General features: G+C 47.8%; 1 protein-coding gene across 1 annotated transcript; it reads right to left on the bottom strand.

The window, feature by feature from the left end:
- Nucleotides 1–1963: 1963 nt before the first annotated feature.
- On the bottom strand, nt 1964–19546 carry CCNB3 (cyclin B3). The gene is given in 13 exon segments (XM_083722359.1): nt 1964–2298; nt 3652–3782; nt 4005–4154; nt 9375–9530; nt 9876–10013; nt 10789–10881; nt 11242–11334; nt 17192–17351; nt 17917–18023; nt 18272–18349; nt 19111–19200; nt 19203–19224; nt 19398–19546. Coding segments are annotated over 13 exon segments (1422 nt in total). The 5' UTR covers nt 19532–19546; the 3' UTR covers nt 1964–2228.
- Between the last annotated feature and the right edge of the window lie 158 nt (nt 19547–19704).

Raw genomic sequence — 19704 nt, 5'->3', positions numbered from 1 at the left:
AGCGCGTTGCACAGGGAAGAAGGCCACTACTGAGAAGGCCCTACGTCTGGTTTCCTGTAATTTTGCTTCTCATGCTGAGTGAACCAGCAGGAGGCCCTCAGAGGAGGACCTCAGTGTCTGGGCTGAATGAGGCCATTTAGGGCTTTAAAGGTCAGCACCAACACCCAGGCCCTGGGGGGCAGGGTTGCAAACGCGTCCTTGCTCTCCACAACAACTGCTGGACTCCCTGGGTAAGGTTTGCAAAAGCTCTCAAATGTCCACTAGATGGCGCCAGTCATCAGTTCTTAAGAGGAGCTGGGTAACTTGCAGAAGCATATTTCCCTAGACTACAACAGAGATGGTGATCCAGGCAGGCTTGCTGGCTTTTTTTGCCCCTGGAAAGTAACATGAGACATTGGTGATGAGTCTTATTCTGCTTTTCAGCAGGAAGGAGGCATTCTCAAAAGCAGAAGGGAATAAAGTGCTACAAGCCTAGCTTGTGTGCACCAGACCTTCTTTAATCCCTGGGTCCATCAAGTGCTAAAATTTAATCATACCAGATCAGCTTCCTGGCAAGGGTGATGACCTATGCCAGTGGTTTTCAGCCAGTGTGCCGTGGCACCATGGGGTACCTTGAATGATGGTCAGGGGTGCCGCAGGCAACACTGGTCTCTGTCCCTATTTCCTTTCCTCCCTCTTCTGATGACCTCTCATGTCTCTACCTCCCAAAGGCTTGCACAGCTGTTTTGTTGCAGCAGCCCTGGCTACACGCTCCCCAGGAGAATGGTGCCTCTGGGGCTGGCCAGGGGTGGGTGCTTCCCAGGTCCCTGTGAGGAGGCACCTCTCTTTGGGGCAGGGGGCACAGCTCAGAGACCAGGGGCAGCAGCTGTGGCTGCCCAGAGGACTCCCAAGGAGAGGAGGCCGAGGGAACACTCCACAAGGGAGGGTGAGGGGCCGCCGGCTCTGCAGGCAAGGGGTGACATAATGGCTGCTGAGCTTCACAGCTGTGCTGCGGAAAGAATATAGTTGTCCAAGGGAGCCGTCGACTCAAAAAGGTTGAAAATCTCTGGTAAGGAGAACTAAAAAAGAGCTCTGTGAGAGATGGCAAATCTCCACCCCTGGCTGCTGACATTGGGAAAGGAAAGCATTGGAACAGCCCCGGCAATTGACTGTCAGCAATCTTTTCAGCTGTGGGCCGGTCCACTGTCCCCCAGACCATATGGTGGGCTGGACTATATTTTGAAGGGGGGGAAATGAACAAATTCCTATGCCCCACAAATAACCCAGAGATGCTTTTTAAATAAAAGCACACATTCTACTCATGTAAAAACAAGCTGATTCCCGGACCGTCCGCGGGCCAGATTTAGAAGGTGATTGGGCCGCATCCAGCCTCTGGGTCTTAGGTTGCCTACCCCTGGCCTAGCCTGTACTTGGATACTTGTAGTCAAGGAGAGACCAGCCTGCTTCCAAATAATTGGCTCTGTTGCTAAATTGTCCCAGGCCTCAAAACATTGCAGTGTTTGACCGGAGATGTGTAAGAGCATGGCTATTGAGGCTGAAGGGGGCTGCAGTTTCACAGCAGCTAGAAGGTAGCAAGATCCCCAGTCAATAGTCTCTCTGCAATCCCACCAGGCTATGCAGGTGATCAGGGACATGCTGCCCTGGGTGGGCAGGTGAAGCCAGGCCCCATCACTTGCAGGGAGAAGCAGGACAGGCCACAGGCTCTTGTTGATGGAGCTGCACAGTAGCCCAGAAGGCAGACAGGCAAAATAGCAGGAAGTGTCTTGTGCTGAGAGGCTCAGGTCCAAGCAGTCTGGCCAGAAGAGAAGGGAAGATGAGAGCTCCCCAAAATCTATTTTCCAGGACCTGGTCCCATTCAACTGAAGGAACACTCTGCATGCATCCGTCACCCCAAATATGGGACCACCCATTGGTCTCTGCTGAGAAAAGGGGTGCCACAAGCCCAAGAAGGCTACTAACAAGGTGCACTTGAATACACTTTATTAACTTCTGTCTTTTCCTACAAAACCCGATCTTTAGCAAAAGTGATATGTTTTATTTTCCCCCACTACCCACCATACATTTTTTAAATATATTTTTTTAAATTGCAATTTATGTTACAAAAAGAGGAGGGGTTCTCTAGGGCTAATAGTACATGTCTATTTACAGGTCATCTACAGTGAAACAGCATTGCAGCACCTCAGCACAAGAACGTCCAAGGCACCTCCTTGGGTCCTGCCAAGGAAGAGCTAGCTCTGCAAGGCTTCCTCCAGCTTCCGCATGTTGATGGGGGGTATCTTGGCCACCTCAAAGAAGACCCTGTAAGGGAGAGAGGGGGGGAACTGTTAGGAGGCCCCACCTCACAGCAGCAGTTTCAACACTCAAAACTTGAAGTTTCAGTTTTAGAATTGAGAAGGAACTTCACCTTCCAAGTCTTTTTTTACAGCCACATTTTTGAGTATGTTACTGAGCCAGCTCCAGTATTTCACAGCTTAGCTCACAGGCTATTTGAAAGACTGTATTCCCTCATATGAACCTGCCTGGGCTTTGAGATATTCAGGGGAGGCCCTTCTCTCCATCCTACCACCCTCCCAGGCACGCTGCTCCCAGACACCTCAGGGAGCTGTCTCCTGTCATGAGTATGTAGTATGAACGTTAGGCCCAAAAGAAAATGGAGAATTTGCAGAGCATGATATGCCGGCAAGCGAAGCGAAAAACTAGTTTTATCAAAGAAGAATGTATGACAGTGGTGTTGTTTACTGAAAGCAAAAAGCCTCAAACAAAAACAGGGAGGAACTGGCAGTGGGCCACGGACATGAGATAAAGGTCCGGAACATACTGTCTGCCTGCTCTGAAGTATGACTGAGAAGGGTTTTTTTGATGATAGTCCAGGAGGAGAACAGGAGAAGAACGGTGGAGACAGCCCTTCTGCAGACAACCCATGGACGGCAATGGGAAAGGAGACTATAAAAAAGACCCATTTGCATGCCCTCAGTGTTGCTGGGACAATTGCTACAACCCAAAACCTACAACCTACATGAAGGTACCCCCCTTTTGGTACCAAGATATTCACGTATGCTTGATTATATGAAATAAATGTTACATGAAAGGTGTGTAAACCCAGACCTGGTCTCCAACGTCTTACTGAAAGTCCTATAGAACACGGAATATCACTTGTCTCTCCAGATTTTAAAAGAACAAAGTCACCACAGTTTTGTGACACTCCCTCCCTAGAGAAGCCAGACTGGTTCCCTCCTTGCTCTCCTTCCACTGGCAGGTGAAGACTTCTTTGTTCCAACAGGCTTTGGGGAACTCACTGCTTTTAAGGAAAGGGCGTGCATATTTTATACATCTATATAGTTTTAATCCTATTATTGTTTAGTTGTTTTCTAACAATTGCCCCCAAACACACCTCCACGTTTTTAGCTTTTATAAAAAATCTGTAAGCTGCCTTGAGGCCATATCAGAAAAGGTGACGTGTACAATAACAATATTTCTACAGCCTGCCTTTTCCAAGCCCATCCTCCTTCCTCCAACAGTTCTCCTTCCTTGGAGACAAGGCAAAAGTGGGATAATGGCCCTGGTTGCCAGCACTGAGAGTAGCCAAGTAAGGATTCTGCTTAAGCACAGATTTTTTTTTGCAGCTCAGGGGGCAGAAAGAAAAAGCCCTACCGGTGGGAGTACTTGCTGTGCACAGTATTGAGTCGTTCATCGTGCTTGTAGGTCAGCATGAAGTTGAGTTTCTTCACCAGAGGATAAAGCTCTTTATCTTTGTAGCCACTGTAACGTTCTAGTGTGGGACCCTGTTGGGAGAGAGTGAGTGAGTAAGGGGCCTCTTTGCCCTACCCTGATATGCCTGAGGATTCACACAACTGGAGGCTCCTCTGGCAGCTTTCTGACTTGGCTCTGGCTGCCCCACCCAAAGGGAGCCCTGCTTCGAGGGCCTCAGCCTCTTTGCCAGGTTCAGGAGCCACCAGCTGCAAGGCCCTGCCCTCCCTGCCACTGCTCCAAGGCCACCCACTCACCCAGCCCCCGAGCTCTTTCATCCTGAGTGCCAAAAAGAGGCAGGCGGAAGCCAGCTGAGAGGCGCTTTCCTGTACGAAGTCGTAATCCTGTAGGGTGAGCTCGCAGATGAAGCGAGCCAGTGTCAGAGTCTCCATATTGACCTGTGCGCACTGCAGAGATGGAGAGTGAGAAAGGAGGAAGCCATTGTGAGAAGAGGTCACAGCAGCCCATAGCTGTCAAGCGTCCCTTATTTGGCAGGATAGTCCCTTATCCCAGCGCCATGTTCCGCTGCTGTCCCTTACAGATGAGGCTTCGTTTGGCTGCTGGCTGGGCTTTCTGCCTCTCGCTTGGAGGGGCTCAGAAGCTGAACATACCTGTGCCCGGAAAATACCTTATTTTGGCTGCTGATCCCTTATTTTTGAGGCTGCTGGTCGCTTATTTTCAAATCTGTAAGTTGACAGCTATGCAGCAGTCAGAAGGGACTATCAAATGTGCCTTTGGTAGCTGTCACTGTTATGAGCCATGAAACAGGAAACTGCCTTATGCTGACCCTCAATCTAACACAGTACTGCTTACAGTGTACTGCTTACACTTACCCTACCAGATGCTAGTGGGGATTGAACCTGGGAACCTCTGCATGCAAAGCAGACACTCCACCACTGAGCTATGGCCTGTATAGCCTAGATTCACAGCAACCTGTGGGGCTTAGCCAACTCTTCATGTGCCCCATGAGGTAGATCTCTCCAGCCTGTGCGCCGGAGGAACAAGACCTGCCAGCTCTAGCAGCCAAAGAAGCCCAATTCCTTTCCCTCACAGATTCTAGCACCCTGATCAAAGACAGAAAGAAAACATCCAAGACAAACCAAGGCCATTATTATCATTATTATCATTATTTAAACCTGTCACTTATTTTTACTTTTTAAAGAAAAGTAACTCAAAGTGACTTACCTTAAAACCAGCGTGAAGCCAACAAAACCTAAAACCCACTAATATTTTTCAAATGGAGGGACTAAAACACCCCACCCATGGAAGGAGGGGCGATTCACCAAAGGAGGGCTCAGAAGGCAGCATGGCAGATGCCATGGAAGCAGGCAGCTCCTGAAGCCAGCCAGAACCTACAACGCTACCTGGCTGGCTCCTGGGCTGCTGCTGCCAGTGCCGACACCGGAGAGGAACCGGGGGTGCCCCGAGCAAACCGCAGCCCCCCCCCAAGCAACCTTGACCGAGCTGGGACCAAGAGCACCTGGCCATCTGGAGCTCTGAGGTCAGGAGGACCTTGGAGCCAGCACGGAAACAGGAGGGGAAGGAGAGAAAGGAGCCCAGGCTCCACCACTTCTGCCTCCACCAACACCAGTGTGGGAACCGGGGGCACCCGGTGCACCTACTGAGGGAGCCACAGCCTTCCCCCCTCCGCAACAACCCAGCAGAGCTCCAACGCCGGAGGGACCTCAGAGGCAAAGAGACAAAGGGGGAGGAGAAGAGGAGGAAGGGAGAGAGGAGCCCCGACCTTGCTACCACCACCACCACCGAAGAAGAGGAGCAGAGGGAGGAGAAAGCCGGGAAGGCCAGGGAAGCTGGGAAGGAACACGCGGCTGAACCCAGGCCCAACTGAAACCTACTTCCCAGGCGGCTGGCGCACTAAGAACAAGCAGGGAGCCAGAAGGAAACCACACAAAGAGAGCGCTGTGTGGTCACCACCCTCCCACTAAGAAAGGGAAAAAATACCCTTTCTTAAAAAACACTATCATCACTATTTTTAATTTTCAAATATTTTTGATTTCCCCTCTTACTATTCTCTCTCTCTCCTTTTAAAGACAACCCCCTTTTTCTCCCCCGCTTTTTCCACCCCCTCAGTTTTTATTTTTACATTTATTTTTTAAAAAACAACTTTATCTTTATTTTTATTTCTACCTCAAACCCTTCCTTTAAAAATAAAAATGGTGGTGCCCAGAAGAGAGCCCTGGGATCGCCACGCCAACTCAGATAATCTGCCCCTCTCTAAATTATTTTTCTCTATTTTCTACATTTCGTTTTTATTTTTATCTCATTTTCTATTCCACCCTCATTTCTATTTTTTGAAAAGAAAGGGGTACAGAATTTTTTTAGTCCCTTTTAGTTCTTAAACCTGGACGTACTCCAAAATAGTCTCCATCCCAAAAGCTCTGAAAGACAGCCTCAAAGTAGAATTATATCGCCCAATCTCATTAATAAACTAAGACTACAAGATATTCACATCAATCTTGGCCAACCGCCTAAAAATCTTCCTACACAAGTTAATAGCCCCAGATCAGACTGGCTTTGTCCCTGGTTGCAATATAACAGACCCCATCAGGAAATTACTGAACCTGATTGAACACAGCAAGGCAACTAAACTCCTACTGACAGTTATGTCCCTAGACATCCTCAAAGCTTTGATTGCTTAGGCTTAACTAACATGACGTTTGGCCCCAACTCCCTACAAATCCTCAAACAGATATACTCCCAAGCCTCAGCAAAATGCAGGACTACAATATGGACTCTAATACTACAGTGGTATCTCGGGTTAAGTACTTAATTTGTTCCGGAGGTCTGTTCTTAACCTGAAACTGTTCTTAACCTGAAGCACCACTTTAGTTAATGGGGCCTCCCGCTGTCACCGCGCCGCCAGAGCACAATTTCTGTTCTCACCCCGAAGCAAAGTTCTTAACCCGAGGTACTATTTCTGGGTTAGCGGAGTCTGTAACCTGAAGCATATGTAACCTGAAGTGTATGTAACCCGAGGTACCACTGTATAGCAATCCAAAGAGGCACAAAACAAGGATGCCCATTGTCTCCCTTCTTATTTATCCTGGCTCTGGAACCTTTAGTAATCCAAATCTGAGCAGCCACAGACATCAAGGGAGTGGAAATAAAAGGCAGAACCTATAAATTAGGGCTCTTCGCAGACGACCTAATGGTCACAATACCAGACGCCATAAGCACAGCAACATCCCTAATCAGGAACTCAACACATTTGCAACAGTATCGGGCCTACAGGTAAATTTTGTCAGAAGTCAGAAGCTATGTGCTTCAATACCCCTCCTCACACCCAAAAAGAACTCACCAACGCCACCAAGATAAAACCACACCAAGTTCAGAGGCCTTGGGGTACAAATAACCAGAAACCTCAATAAATTATACCTCCACAATTACAAGCCCTTGTGGCGACAATTAACAAAGAGCTAAAGAGATGGAACAATATGAACTTCACTCTCTCAGACAAAATAGCCATGATCAAAATGATCACCCTCCCAAAACTAACCTACCTATTCCAAACCCTCCCAATCTGGATCCCCCCAACCCAACTCTGCAAATGGCAGACAAAAACTACACTCATTTATATTCTCACATAAAAAAACAAGAATAAGCCCCAAATACCTGCACCTCCCCTCCTCAGAAGGATGGAGAATCCCCAACATAGAAGCATATTACACTCCGAACCAAGTATGCTATATAATCCCATATATACCAGAAGATGAGAAAAAACAATGGATACACCTAGAGAGGGACACAATTGAAAATACCTGCACCACAGCATACCCACTCCTCCCAAATAAACTAAGGGAAATCCCCACAACATTCAACAGGTGCACACTTACATAACACACACAGATCATGCTCAAAGCATGGAAAGAAGAAATAGGCAAACTGTCCCCAACCCCATCCTAACTAATTCCCCTGGCACACCAACCATTATTCGACCACGCAGGACAAAACCTCCAGATAAAAACCTGGCAAATCAAAGGCTTATATCACTTAATAAACTTCTATAAAAATAACAAACCTTTGTCAACACAAGAAATACAAGACAAACTTGAAGACACCCAGAGGCACTGGCTAACACACCACCAATTACCGTACATGCCCTCTTAAACAATCCAGTAGTAAAATCAGCAGCAACTAGGCCCCTGACAACTTCGGAAACCTCCTCCCCGAACAACAAAGGGACACGGCAAAAGGATGGTATCTGCAATATACAAAATACCACTCCAAAATCCCATGAATCCTCAGACACAATTAAAAAACAATGGGAGGACAACATAGGCTATGAGATTAACCCCACCCAGTGGAGTAGAATATGGTCTAACCACCACCCCCCTTTAAATTCATATCAACAAAAAGGAAAGAACTCACTCTGAAACTCACCTACAGATGGTACCTAACACCAAGAAAACTAGTGCTAATATGCCCAAGAACCTCACCTAAGTGCTGGAGAGGGTGCACCTCCACAGGCACATACCTCTACATGTGGTGGGAACGCCCCCAAATTCAACTATGCTGGACAACAGCCATATGAGACATATGTAAGATAGCTAAGCAAGTATTAGAAATTACCCCAGAACTGGCCCTACTAAACATCTTCCAAGACAATAATGCCCATTTACACCACAAAGAACTCATAACCCACCTACTTTCAGCAGCCAAAAACACCATAACCAGACACTGGAGAGACCTGTCAGGAGTAAGCATGGACCAATGGTACCAAATAGTATGGGAAACAGCCCTACTAGAAAAATTAACCAATAAACTGAAACTGACACGGGGACAAATAGAAGATGAGGCCATCACCCCGGTATGACTCCGCTTTATCACATACACAGCCCAAGAAGACAACAACAAAAATCCACCAACAGCATACAAATCAATATGGCTAACCTGATCCAAAAGACCCACCCACTCCCATATGAAAACGAAGATCACCACAGCCAATCACAAATGAACAACCGCTCCCTAGGCCAACCCCAACTTCTCTCACAACCAAAGGAACACAAGCGAATAGCAGAGAACCTGCACAAGCGAAGCTGACACAAACCCACACACATACATTAAGTAAAATAGAAACATCGCCACCCGACCCCACCCCAACTCTCCTTTCCCCCCTCCACCTCTTTCTCTTTTCTTCCTAATGTAATACTAATGTCTCAACAAATGAAAGACACTGCTCATACTTTTGTAACCAAGAATTCTTTAAATAAAAATACATTGAGAAAACTAACTATCTATCTATCTATCTATCTATCTATCTATCTATCTATCTATCTATCTATCATCTATCTCAAAGGAGGACTCAGATCATTCAAATCCAAATGGGACCCTAACAGCAAATACACCTTTTGTGTCAGTCGCTGTTATGAGCCTCATATAGGAAGCTGCCTTACGAGCCAGACCATCGGTCTATCTAGCTCAGTACTACCTGCACTGAATGGCAGCAGCTCTCCTGGGCTTCAGGCAGGGGACATTCATACTCCTACCAGGGGTATGATGCCACTGGGGATTGAACCTAGGATCTTCTGATGATGGCCTAGCCGACAAGAAAAGGCCCAGGTAATGTTTCACAAACACAGGGGCCAAACCCGAGGGTTGCTACTGACCTTGGCATATTGCCGGAGGAAGCGGTAAGCGATGGGGATGTTGATGTCATACTTGAGCGCTATCAGGATACTCTTTTCAGTGCAGAGGAGCACCTTTCTATCGTATGCATCATCACAGATGTACAGAAAGTCATCCACGCAGGGTGGGCAGCGCTCCTGCAGGGAGAGAGGGGAAGGATTGGGTGGGGAATACAAAACTATTAAAACTCTACAAAAAACCAACACAGTGCCAGTCCTTTCCTTAAAAGCAGTCAGTTCCCCAGTCTTCACCTGCCTGTGGAAGGACAGCAAGGAAGGAGCCAGTCTAGCTTCTCCAGGGAGAGAGTTTCTAAGTTGTCTGAGAGGAGCCACCACCAAGAAGGCCCCATCCCGCATCCCCAACATGGGCTAGCTGATGTTTCCAAGCACTTTTCAAAGGCAGCCCTACAGTGGGTATGCTACAGTAGTTCAGAAGGGAGGTGACTAAGGCATGCATCACGGTGGCTTGCTGCTTGGGCTAACCTCAAACTTGGAGGCAATGAGGATGGCTGTGGAGCCAATGAGCTGCAGTCTGTCTCGCATGGTGGTCTCTTTCGCCAAAAAGTGGTCCATCAGCTTGACCGCCAAGTAAAGTGTCTCATGATTGAGCTCGAAGTTCTCCTGAAGAGGGAGGCAAAATAAGCCAGGTTACACATTGCTCAAAGACTTCCTAACCCTAACTGAAGTCCTAAAGGATAGAAACTTGAGGGCTGTGTTATTTTTAAAGGCAAGCTGGTCCTGCCAGGATGTTAAGAGGCAAAAAACAAAAGCAGGCAGCTGGTCTATACCCAGCATGGCTCTTGGGCAGAAAAGGGTTTCTTTCAGTTTGGGCCCCCTGTATGCTGTAGCAGCAGCAGCAGCAGCAGCAGCAGCAGCAGCTCTGCCCCTGAGCTGCCACCCCCTGTATAGTATTTCCCACCAGGAACAGATTTGAACTTGCTCCCACCTTCTGTTCCACATTGCAGTGCTCCAATCCAATGACCAAGAACTTCAGGGTCAACGGACAATGTTGCAGGAAGAGTGCGAAAGGATGCACTAGCTCCCATCCTACACTGCAACTGCAGACAACTCCCTCCATGGAAAATGAATCACTGAGTCCCAAACAGACCTTTTGCTATTTCCTTTCTTCCTTACCCAACTAGGCTCAGTCACTTGCAGGAGGACATGAACTGTGTCGTTTGGATGGATGCCACCTACATAGGCAGCATTGCAGGGGGTTGGACTAATAATAATTTATTATTTACACCCCGCCCTTCTGGCTCAGTTTCCCCAGCCACTCTGGGCGGCTCCCAATCGAGTGTTAAAAACAATACGGCATTAAATATTAAAAACTTCCCTAAACTATGACTAGAGGGCTCTTGGAGAACCCTTCCAACTCTACCATTCTGACACCCACCTGCACTTCCACCATCCAGTCCACCAAGATGGCCCGCATTTCTGTGGTGATGTCAGGCTGATCCTTCATGTAGTCTGGCAGCAAGTACCTCTCCTGCAAAGGAGGGAATAGGTGAGAAGGAGCTGTGCCAGCCAGGTGCCCCTGCCCACCCCCAGAAGCCACCCCAAACTTCCACAGGGAAGAGGACTACCGAAGAACAGCCCTTGTTCTAGGACCAAGCAAAAGGTCAAAGCAACTATCACATGGGTGGTGCCAGAATTTGCACCGACTATGGCTTCTCTTTGGATTCGCGGAAACTGGAATTACACAGAGGCACACTGCCTTTGACAGTATAACCCCCCAATATTGGCAGTTTCAACTCACGCACCCCTTGGTCAGCTTCCTTTGTTCCAGGGGCTGAGCTGTGGAATAAGGAAAGCACAACCACCACCCTAGCGCTCATCCCCACACTACCTCACGTTCCCGCATGTACATAAAGATGTCCAAGGCATATTCACAGTTGGCATAAGGGTCGCCCGGCTGGCCATTGTTGTCGACTGGCACGACCTGCACATTAAAGTATGAGTGTATAAATATAGATACAGAGAAAGGGGGAGAGAAACACATTCCAGGCTTCTAACTGCTTTATTTTCTACTTAGAGGAAATAAAACCAGCTTCAGAGAACTTAGTTCAGCTCTACCCTTTGGATGTACACAGGAGCTCTACTCCTGAGCTACAGCCCTTCATCAGTCGTCCCCCCTAAGTGTGGGACTGGTGGGCTTCTAATTGCAGTAACTTGCAGCTGGGTCTGTAGACATGGGCTTAAATGCAGGGGAAGTCCACGGGCTCTGGATGCAGGCAGAACTGCACAGAGGTGTGGAGTGCACAGAGCCACAAGGCCCATTGCATGACCTTTGTTATGTGACAAGCTTCTGAGCAGATGCCTAAAGCCATCCAGCGGACAGGAAAGGATAGCAGCTCAGGGCAAGAGCATCTGCCTGGAATGCATAAGGTCCCAGGTTCAATCCCTAATGGCATCTCAGAATAGGGCTGTGGATGTCCCCTGCCTGAAACCTACGAAAGCTGCTGCCAGTCAGTGTAGAAAATACTGAGCTGAATGGACCAATGGTTGGTTTGACTCATTATAAGGCAACTTCCTGTGTTCTGATGTACATCCATCAATGTCTGCAAGCCATGAAAGCTGCAGAGAAGTGGACTTCCTGGTTTCCGCAAAATGGCAACTGAACTGAGAATCTGATGGCCCCGTCAGATTTGGCTTCACAGAGCGAGGGGAAGAGCGCGAGGGTGACACACCTCCCTCCAAAACCCCAAGAGAGCACTGGGGTGCCTCAGGGTCCTGCAGCCTCACGGAGGCCCCGCAGATTGTCTGTTCTCTGCCTCTGTCCCAAAAGGAACAGAGAGTTTGGGGGGGGGGGGAGCCAAAGGAGCCGACAGGCTAAGTACTAGCACAGCTCTATGGAATGCAAAACCACTGAATCCAGCCACAAGCTGCCAACATTCCAGACACTGAACTGCTTGGAAGGTGAAGAAAAATTGATTAATTTGGACAATCTGGCAAAAAACTGGGAGTGAAAAAAAGAAGTCCGCTCCCATTACTGGTGCTATAGGCATGAAATATATGCAAGTGAAGTGTGAATGAAACTCATTTTGGAAGATAACTAATGAATTATTAGAACTAAAAGAATGCATGTTGCTTTTGCTTACATCAATCTCAAAGATTGGACTTATCCTCTAAACCTACGCTATCTTTGGTAACCCCTTCATGGATCACTGCCTTGCCGTGGCGAAGGGGCTTGAAGAACTCAGAGAAGCTATGAACTATGCCGAGCAGGGCACCCAAGATGAACAGGTCATAGTGGAGAGTTTTGACCAAACGTGATCCACCTGGAGGAGGAACCGGCAAGCCACTCCAGGAACCCTGCCAAGAAAACTCCATGGACACAGACAACAGGCATATAAAAGATATGACGCTGGAAGATGAGCCCCTCAGGTCGGAAGGCGTCCAACATGCTACTGGGGAAGAGCGGAGGGCAAGTACAAGTAGATCCAGAGCTGATGAAGCAGCTGGGCCAAAGCCGAAAGGACGCTCAGTTGCGGATATGCCTGGAAGCGAAAGGAAAGTCCAATGCTGTAAAGAAAAATATTGCATAGGAACCTGGAATGTAAAAACCATGAACCTGGGTAAGTTGGAGGTGGTCAAAAATGAGATGGCAAGAATAAATATTGACATCCTAGGCATCAGTGAACTAAAATGGACGGGAATGGGCGAATTCAGTTCGGATGACCATCATATCTACTACTGTGGGCAAGAAACCGGTAAAAGAAATGGAGTGGCCCTCATAGTCAACAAAAGAGTGGCGAAAGCTGTACTGGGATGCAATCTCAAAAATGATAGAATGATCTCGATACGAATCCAAGGCAGACCTTTTAACATCACAGTAATCCAAGTTTATGCACCAACTACTTGTGCTGAAGAAACTGAAATTGACCAATTCTATGAAGACTTACAAGACCTTATAGAAGTGACACCAAAGAAGTGGCACCAAAGAATGCTAAAGTAGGGAGTCAAGAGATAAAAGGAACAACTGGCAAGTTTGGCCTTGGAGATCAAAACGAAGCAGGGCAAAGGCTAATAGAGTTCTGTCAAGAGAACAAGCTGGTCATCACAAACACGCTTTTCCAACAACACAAGAGACGACTCTACACATGGACATCACCAGATGGGCAGCATCGAAATCAGATTGATTATATTCTCTGCAGCCAAAGATGGAGAAGCTCTATACAGTCAGCAAAAACAAGACCTGGAGCTGACTGTGGCTCAGATCATCAGCTTCTTATAGCAAAATTCAAGCTTAAACTGAAGAAAGTAGGAAAAACCACTGGGCCGGTAAGATACAATCTAAGTCAAATCCCTTATGAATACACAGTGGAAGTGAGGAACAGGTTTAAGGATTTAGATTTGGTGGACAGAATGCCTGAAGAACTATGGATGGAGGCTCGTAACATTATACAGGAGGCAGCAACGAAAACCATCCCAATGAAAAGGAAATGCAAGAAAGCAAAGTGGCTGTCCAATGAGGCCTTACAAATAGCGGGGGAGAGAAGGCAAGCAAAATGCGAGGGAGATGGTGAAAGATACAGGAAATTGAATGCAGATTTCCAAAGAATAGCAAGAGAGACAAGAAGACCTTCTTAAACGAGCAATGCAAAGAAATAGAGGAAAGCAATAGAATGGGAAGAACCAGAGATCTGTTCAAGAAAATTGGAGATATGAAAGGAACATTTCGTACAAAGATTTCCATAATAAAGGACAAAAGTGGAAAGGACCTAACAGAAGCAGAAGACATCAAGAAGAGGTGGCAAGAATACACAGAGGAATTATACCAGAAAGAAATGGATGTCTCGTATACCCCAGGTAGTGTGGTTGCTGACCTTGAGCCAGACATCCTGGAAAGTGAAGTCAAATGGGCCTTAGAAAGCACTGCAAATAACAAGGCCAGTGGAAGTGATGGTATTCCAGCTGAACTATTTAAAATGTTAAAAGATGATGCTGTTAAGGTGCTACACTCAATATGCCAGCAAGTTTGGAAAACTCAGCAGTGGCCAGAAGATTGGAGAAGATCAGTCTACATCCCAATCCCAAAGAAGGGCAGTGCCAAAGAATGCTCCAACTACCGCACAATTGCACTCATTTCACACGCTAGCAAGGTTATGCTTAAAATTCTACAAGGAAGGCTCAAGCAGTATGTGGACCGAGAACTCCCAGAAGTGCAAGCTGGATTTAGAAGAGGCAGAGGAACCAGAGACCAAATTGCAAACATGCGCTGGATTATGGAGAAAGCAAGAGAGTTCCAGAAAGACATCTACTTCTGCTTCATTGACTATGCAAAAGCCTTTGACTGTGTCGACCACGGCAAACTATGGCAAGTTCTTAAAGAAATGGGAGTGCCAGATCACCTCATCTGTCTCCTGAGAAATCTCTATGTGGGACAAGAAGCTACAGTTAGAACTGGATATGGAACAACTGATTGGTTCAAAATTGGGAAAGAAGTACGACAAGGCTGTATTTTGTCTCCCTGCTTATTTAACTTATATGCAGAATTCATCATGCGAAAGGCTGGGCTGGATGAATCCCTAGCCGGAATTAAGATTGCCGGAAGAAATATCAACAACCTCAGATATGCAGATGACACAACCTTGATGGCAGAAAGTGAGGAGGAATTAAAGAACCTTTTAATGAGGGTGAAAGAGGAGAGCGCAAAATATGGTCTGAAGCTCAACATCAAAAAAACGAAGATCATGGCCACCGGTCCCATCACCTCCTGGCAAATAGAAGGGGAAGAAATGGAGGTAGTGAGAGATTTTACTTTCTTGGGCTCAATGATCACTGCAGATGGTGACAGCAGCCACGAAATTAAAAGACGCCTGCTTCTTGGGAGAAGGGCAATGACAGGCCTAGACAGCATCTTGAGAAGTAGAGACATCACCTTGCCAACAAAGGTTCGTATAGTTAAAGCTATGGTTTTCCCAGTAGTGATGTATGGAAGTGAGAGCTGGACCATAAAGAAGGCTGATCGCCGAAGAATTGATGCTTTTGAATTATGGTGCTGGAGGAGACTCTTGAGAGTCCCATGGACTGCAAGAAGATCAAACCTCTCCATACTGAAGGAAATCAACCCTGAGTGCTCACTGGAAGGACAGATTGTGAAGCTGAGGCTCCAGTACTTTGGCCACCTCATGAGAAGAGAAGACTCCCTGGAGAAGACCCTGATGTTGGGAAAGATGGAGGGCACAAGGAGAAGGGGACGGCAGAGGACGAGATGGTTGGATAGTGTTTTCGAGGTTACCAGCATGAGTTTGACCAAACTGGGAGGCAGTGGAGGACAGAGGTGCCTGGCGTTCTCTGGTCCATGGGGTCACGAAGAGTCGGACACGACTAAACGACTAAACAACAACAACAATCTTTGGTAAAGAAGTCTTTGAGCCCTCAGAGTGTTGAAGACATCTAACCTAACAGAATAATTGCGGATTCAAGAAAATAAAAAAGGACTGTAATATTCATTGCAAATACTGGCCTGAATTAATTTTTAGAATGAATCAGTTTTATGTATATTGGTAATTCAAAACTATTTTGATATGAATGGATATTAAGGAGATATATAATTGTTAGATCTGCTAAAATTCATTTTTGTGACTAAAGTGGAAGGCGGGGGGAGGAGGCTGAATGTACTGGGCTATTTTACTGAGTCTAGTTAAATGGCCTTGACAAAGTACTGACAAATAAAAGCACACTGTCCTTGGTGGGAAAGAACTTTTTGTTTTGGAATTTAATCTCGGAAAGGAAGCTGGGATAAGGGGAAAGAACTCACCCCGCCCCCATCTTGAACCAGAAATGCCAGAAGCAAAAATTTCAATGCTGAAACTAAACAGCGTAGTTGACTTGCTTTTAGAATTTAAGAATTTAGGCAGCTTTTCAAGTTTGGGAGAATACTAAATTACTGTCAGAGGCTGTGGGACAACTTAGAGAGGTGAATGCACAAACTATTAAGGTTGGAAAGGCTGGGGTGCGAGGTTTGAAGAAAATACAAGGGAAAGTAAGGTTGGTCTATAATAAAAATGATACCTTGTGTGAATTGATTTGGGAAGTTTTGACGGTGATGGAGATGAAGCAGGAAAGGCCGGTAAAGCGTATGAGAGGCTACCATATGTGGTGGCAATGTAAAATTATTTAAAAAGCCTGGGATGTGATACATAAGGATTTGAAGAAAATGTTGAAAATGATTTTTGTTAAAATTGAAGCTGTGATTCTGGAAGCTACAGGACGTAATGGATTTACCATGCAAAAGACTTTGTTCCTGCATCTGAGAACATTAATTGAATTAAAACAGCCAGTTGGAGTTCCTGAACCCTTTTCAAAGGCAGCCCCATAGGGAGTGTTACAGTAGACCAGAAGGGATATAGCTAAGGCATGTGTCACTGTGGCCAAATCAGACTTCTCCAGGAATGGGCGCAGCTGGTGCACTAGTGCAAATGCACTCCTGTCCACCCCGGAGACCCGAGCAGACATGCTCATGGCTGAGTCTTGGAGCACACCCAAAGTGCAAGCCTGCATCTTCAGGGGGAGTGTGACCCCAATCCAGGACAAGCTGAACCCCTATTCCCTGTTCTGCTTTCTGACTGACCAAGAGCACCTCTGTCCTGAGTTTTAAGTTCCTGTTCTCAGTGGTCAACCAGTTGCCCTAAAGGCAGGACCAACCAGTTGCCCTCAGGCAGAACCAAAGCACAAGAGCAACACTCTCTCCTCCTGCAATTTCCAGAAGCTGGTATTTGGAAGTCTTGCTGCCTCCAGCCATGGACGCAGAGCACAGCCATTGTGGCTAGTTGCCATTGATCAAGACACACCTCCATTGTCTCAGAGCAAGTGGGGTTCAGTGCCGACGCCATTTGATCCACCGATGTCAGGGAATGGTCCATCTCCGCTTCTTCGTCCTGAATCACACCCTTCTTAGCAAATTGGTCAGAGTTTGGTGGTGCTTCCTCAGAGGCAGCTTTGCTTAGAGACCTGAAAGGGGACAGAGGGATAGTTCAGAGTTGTAATGGGACATTAGGACTGCTTGGCTGGGGTGGAATGCCTCACCCCAAGCACCTCAGTTAGCCACAAGGGACAGGCATGACTCCAGTGTTAAAAGAGCCTTCTGCATGGGCAGTGAGTGCTCTAACCACTTATCCCTCTCTTACCTAATGATTCAACTGAGAAAATAGAGAGATTGTGGGGGATGGGAAATGAAACCACAACATTTGTAGACATCTGTGATGGAACAGGGAGGAAAGCTGCTATATTTTCTTCAGTAAACATAGACCAGCCTAGCAGAGGCAGAGAGAAGCCTCTCCTAAGCAGGTGGTACATGCAGCCATCAATGCGATCCATTCTCCTTGTTAGAGACAGGCAAAAAGCCACTGACATGTGAGAGGCTGGTGCCACAGTTTGGTTCGACGCCTGGCTAGGTGCCACCAGCTCCAGACCACTTAGTAGGGTTTTTTGTGCTTTCATGACACAGGGGTAGATCCCAGAAGTGGTGGGAGGGGAGATGGGGGCACCCCAACCCAACATGTGCTCAACCTCTCACTTTTTCACGACGTGTCCGTTGCTCTCTGTGACTTGTGGCAGAGTTGTTATCTCTGAGGCTTTCTTGGCCACCTCCTTCTTCCCTTGCTTCTGTAATGACGTGTGGGCCTGCAGGGGAGAGGCAGAGAGGCCGTTACCTGCACACATCCACTTTGATGGAGGCTGCAACCTCCTGGTTTTAGAAAGGCTGCCCCACAGCTAATTCATTTTTAGCCCTGGACAACAGTGGGAAAGGATCCATTCTTCCCAGACAAGTTAAGAGGGGTGGAGAGGCAGGCAGGTTGCTAATGGCACCGTCACAACACAGGCAGTGGGTCACCCCAACCCTACCCCCAGGAAGAAGAGCACATACTTACATTGGTCATATCCCCAAATGCAGGACGCTTTCGGCAAGCCCCGGGGGGTTGGGGTCGCTTTGCCAGAGAGCTCAGCTCCTAAGATAAAGAGAGGTTAGCCAAAACAGGCCTGTGTTCAACAAGGGCCCTCACCTGAACTGCCTCAAACCACCCCTTCCCCTAAACCCAAAGCCTTGTCCTTGCAAACACAGACCAGGCAGGCAGGGCTGTGCAGTTCTCTGGAACAGAGCTAAGGGTATCAGTAGAAGGGCACATTCCTGTGTTCCTAAGCAGATGCCCCTATAAAGTCCACAAGTCAGGCTTTGAGCCAAGAGCCTTCCCCTGCTGCCCACCAGTGGTACACTGCCTCTGAACATGGAGGTTCTACCTATCCCTTCATAACTCACAACCACTCCATGAACCTGCTTGATATCTTTTTAGACCTCTGAGGTTTCCCCTCTCAACACATGCATAGCCAGCAATATGAGAATGGTTAGTGTCAGATTGGGACCAGGGTCCAGATCCTGCCTCTCCGGCTATCCTACCCTACAGGGTTGTTGTGGGGATTAAATGAGGAAGGAGAGAACCATGGACGCCACCTAGCACTCCTTGGAGAAAAATGTGAGATAAAGATGCAATTAAAACACACACACACACACACACACACACACACACAAAACAACACTGCAGAAATGGCCCAGAAGGGTGCTGCCCAGGAGCAGTCCTAGACAGACATCGCTTGATACACAACCTGCCCTCAAGCAAGAGATTGGGGTGGTAGGATGTTCATCACAGACAGAGCACCTCAGCATGGGGTGTGGGGAGAGTGGATGACGAGGCCTCCCTCCCCCTAAACTCACCTGCTCCGCTTCGGCATTATCCGCACCCGCAGTTGCTCCGTCCACTTGGGACGGCACGAAGTTGCGCGGACGTGGCATCTTCCCAACTAGAGAAGCCAATCTCTCCAAAGAAACCTGGGGATGCGGAAGAATGGAGGTTGAAATGCTAACCTCTTGGAGGGCAACACCCCAGAGGGGACTTCCTGCCGCCGCCCCCCCCCCCCGGAGCGCAGAGCCCCCCAGCAAGCCTAGTTTTGCCCCACGGGCGCAAGGACGAGGAACAGCGGCTGAGCGACTGCTCGGCTTACAGGGCAGGGGAGTCCCGATAGGAAAGACCTGGCAACAGCTGGGCACCCTGAAACAATGCGTAGTCAAGAAGGACGCTGAAGAGTTCAAGGGGGTTTGCCCGCAGAGCCGCAAGGGCAAGGCGTGCCTTGGGCATCCAGAGATAGCGGCGGTGGGGGCGGACTCATATCCAACTCCCAGGGTGAAAATTGGACGGGGATCCTTGCCCCCGCAGGAATCCAGCGGGGAAAGGCTTACCTCCCGGGGGACCCAGACCAGATCACCTGGTTACGTACCTGCTTTTGCTTTTTTTGCTGCTGCTCCGCTTCT

The sequence above is a fragment of the Podarcis gaigeae genome, assembly GCF_964106915.1.
Source record: "Podarcis gaigeae genome assembly, chromosome: Z".
Classification (NCBI taxonomy): Eukaryota; Metazoa; Chordata; class Lepidosauria; order Squamata; family Lacertidae; genus Podarcis; species Podarcis gaigeae.
This window is presented reverse-complemented; position numbering and strand designations above follow the sequence as displayed.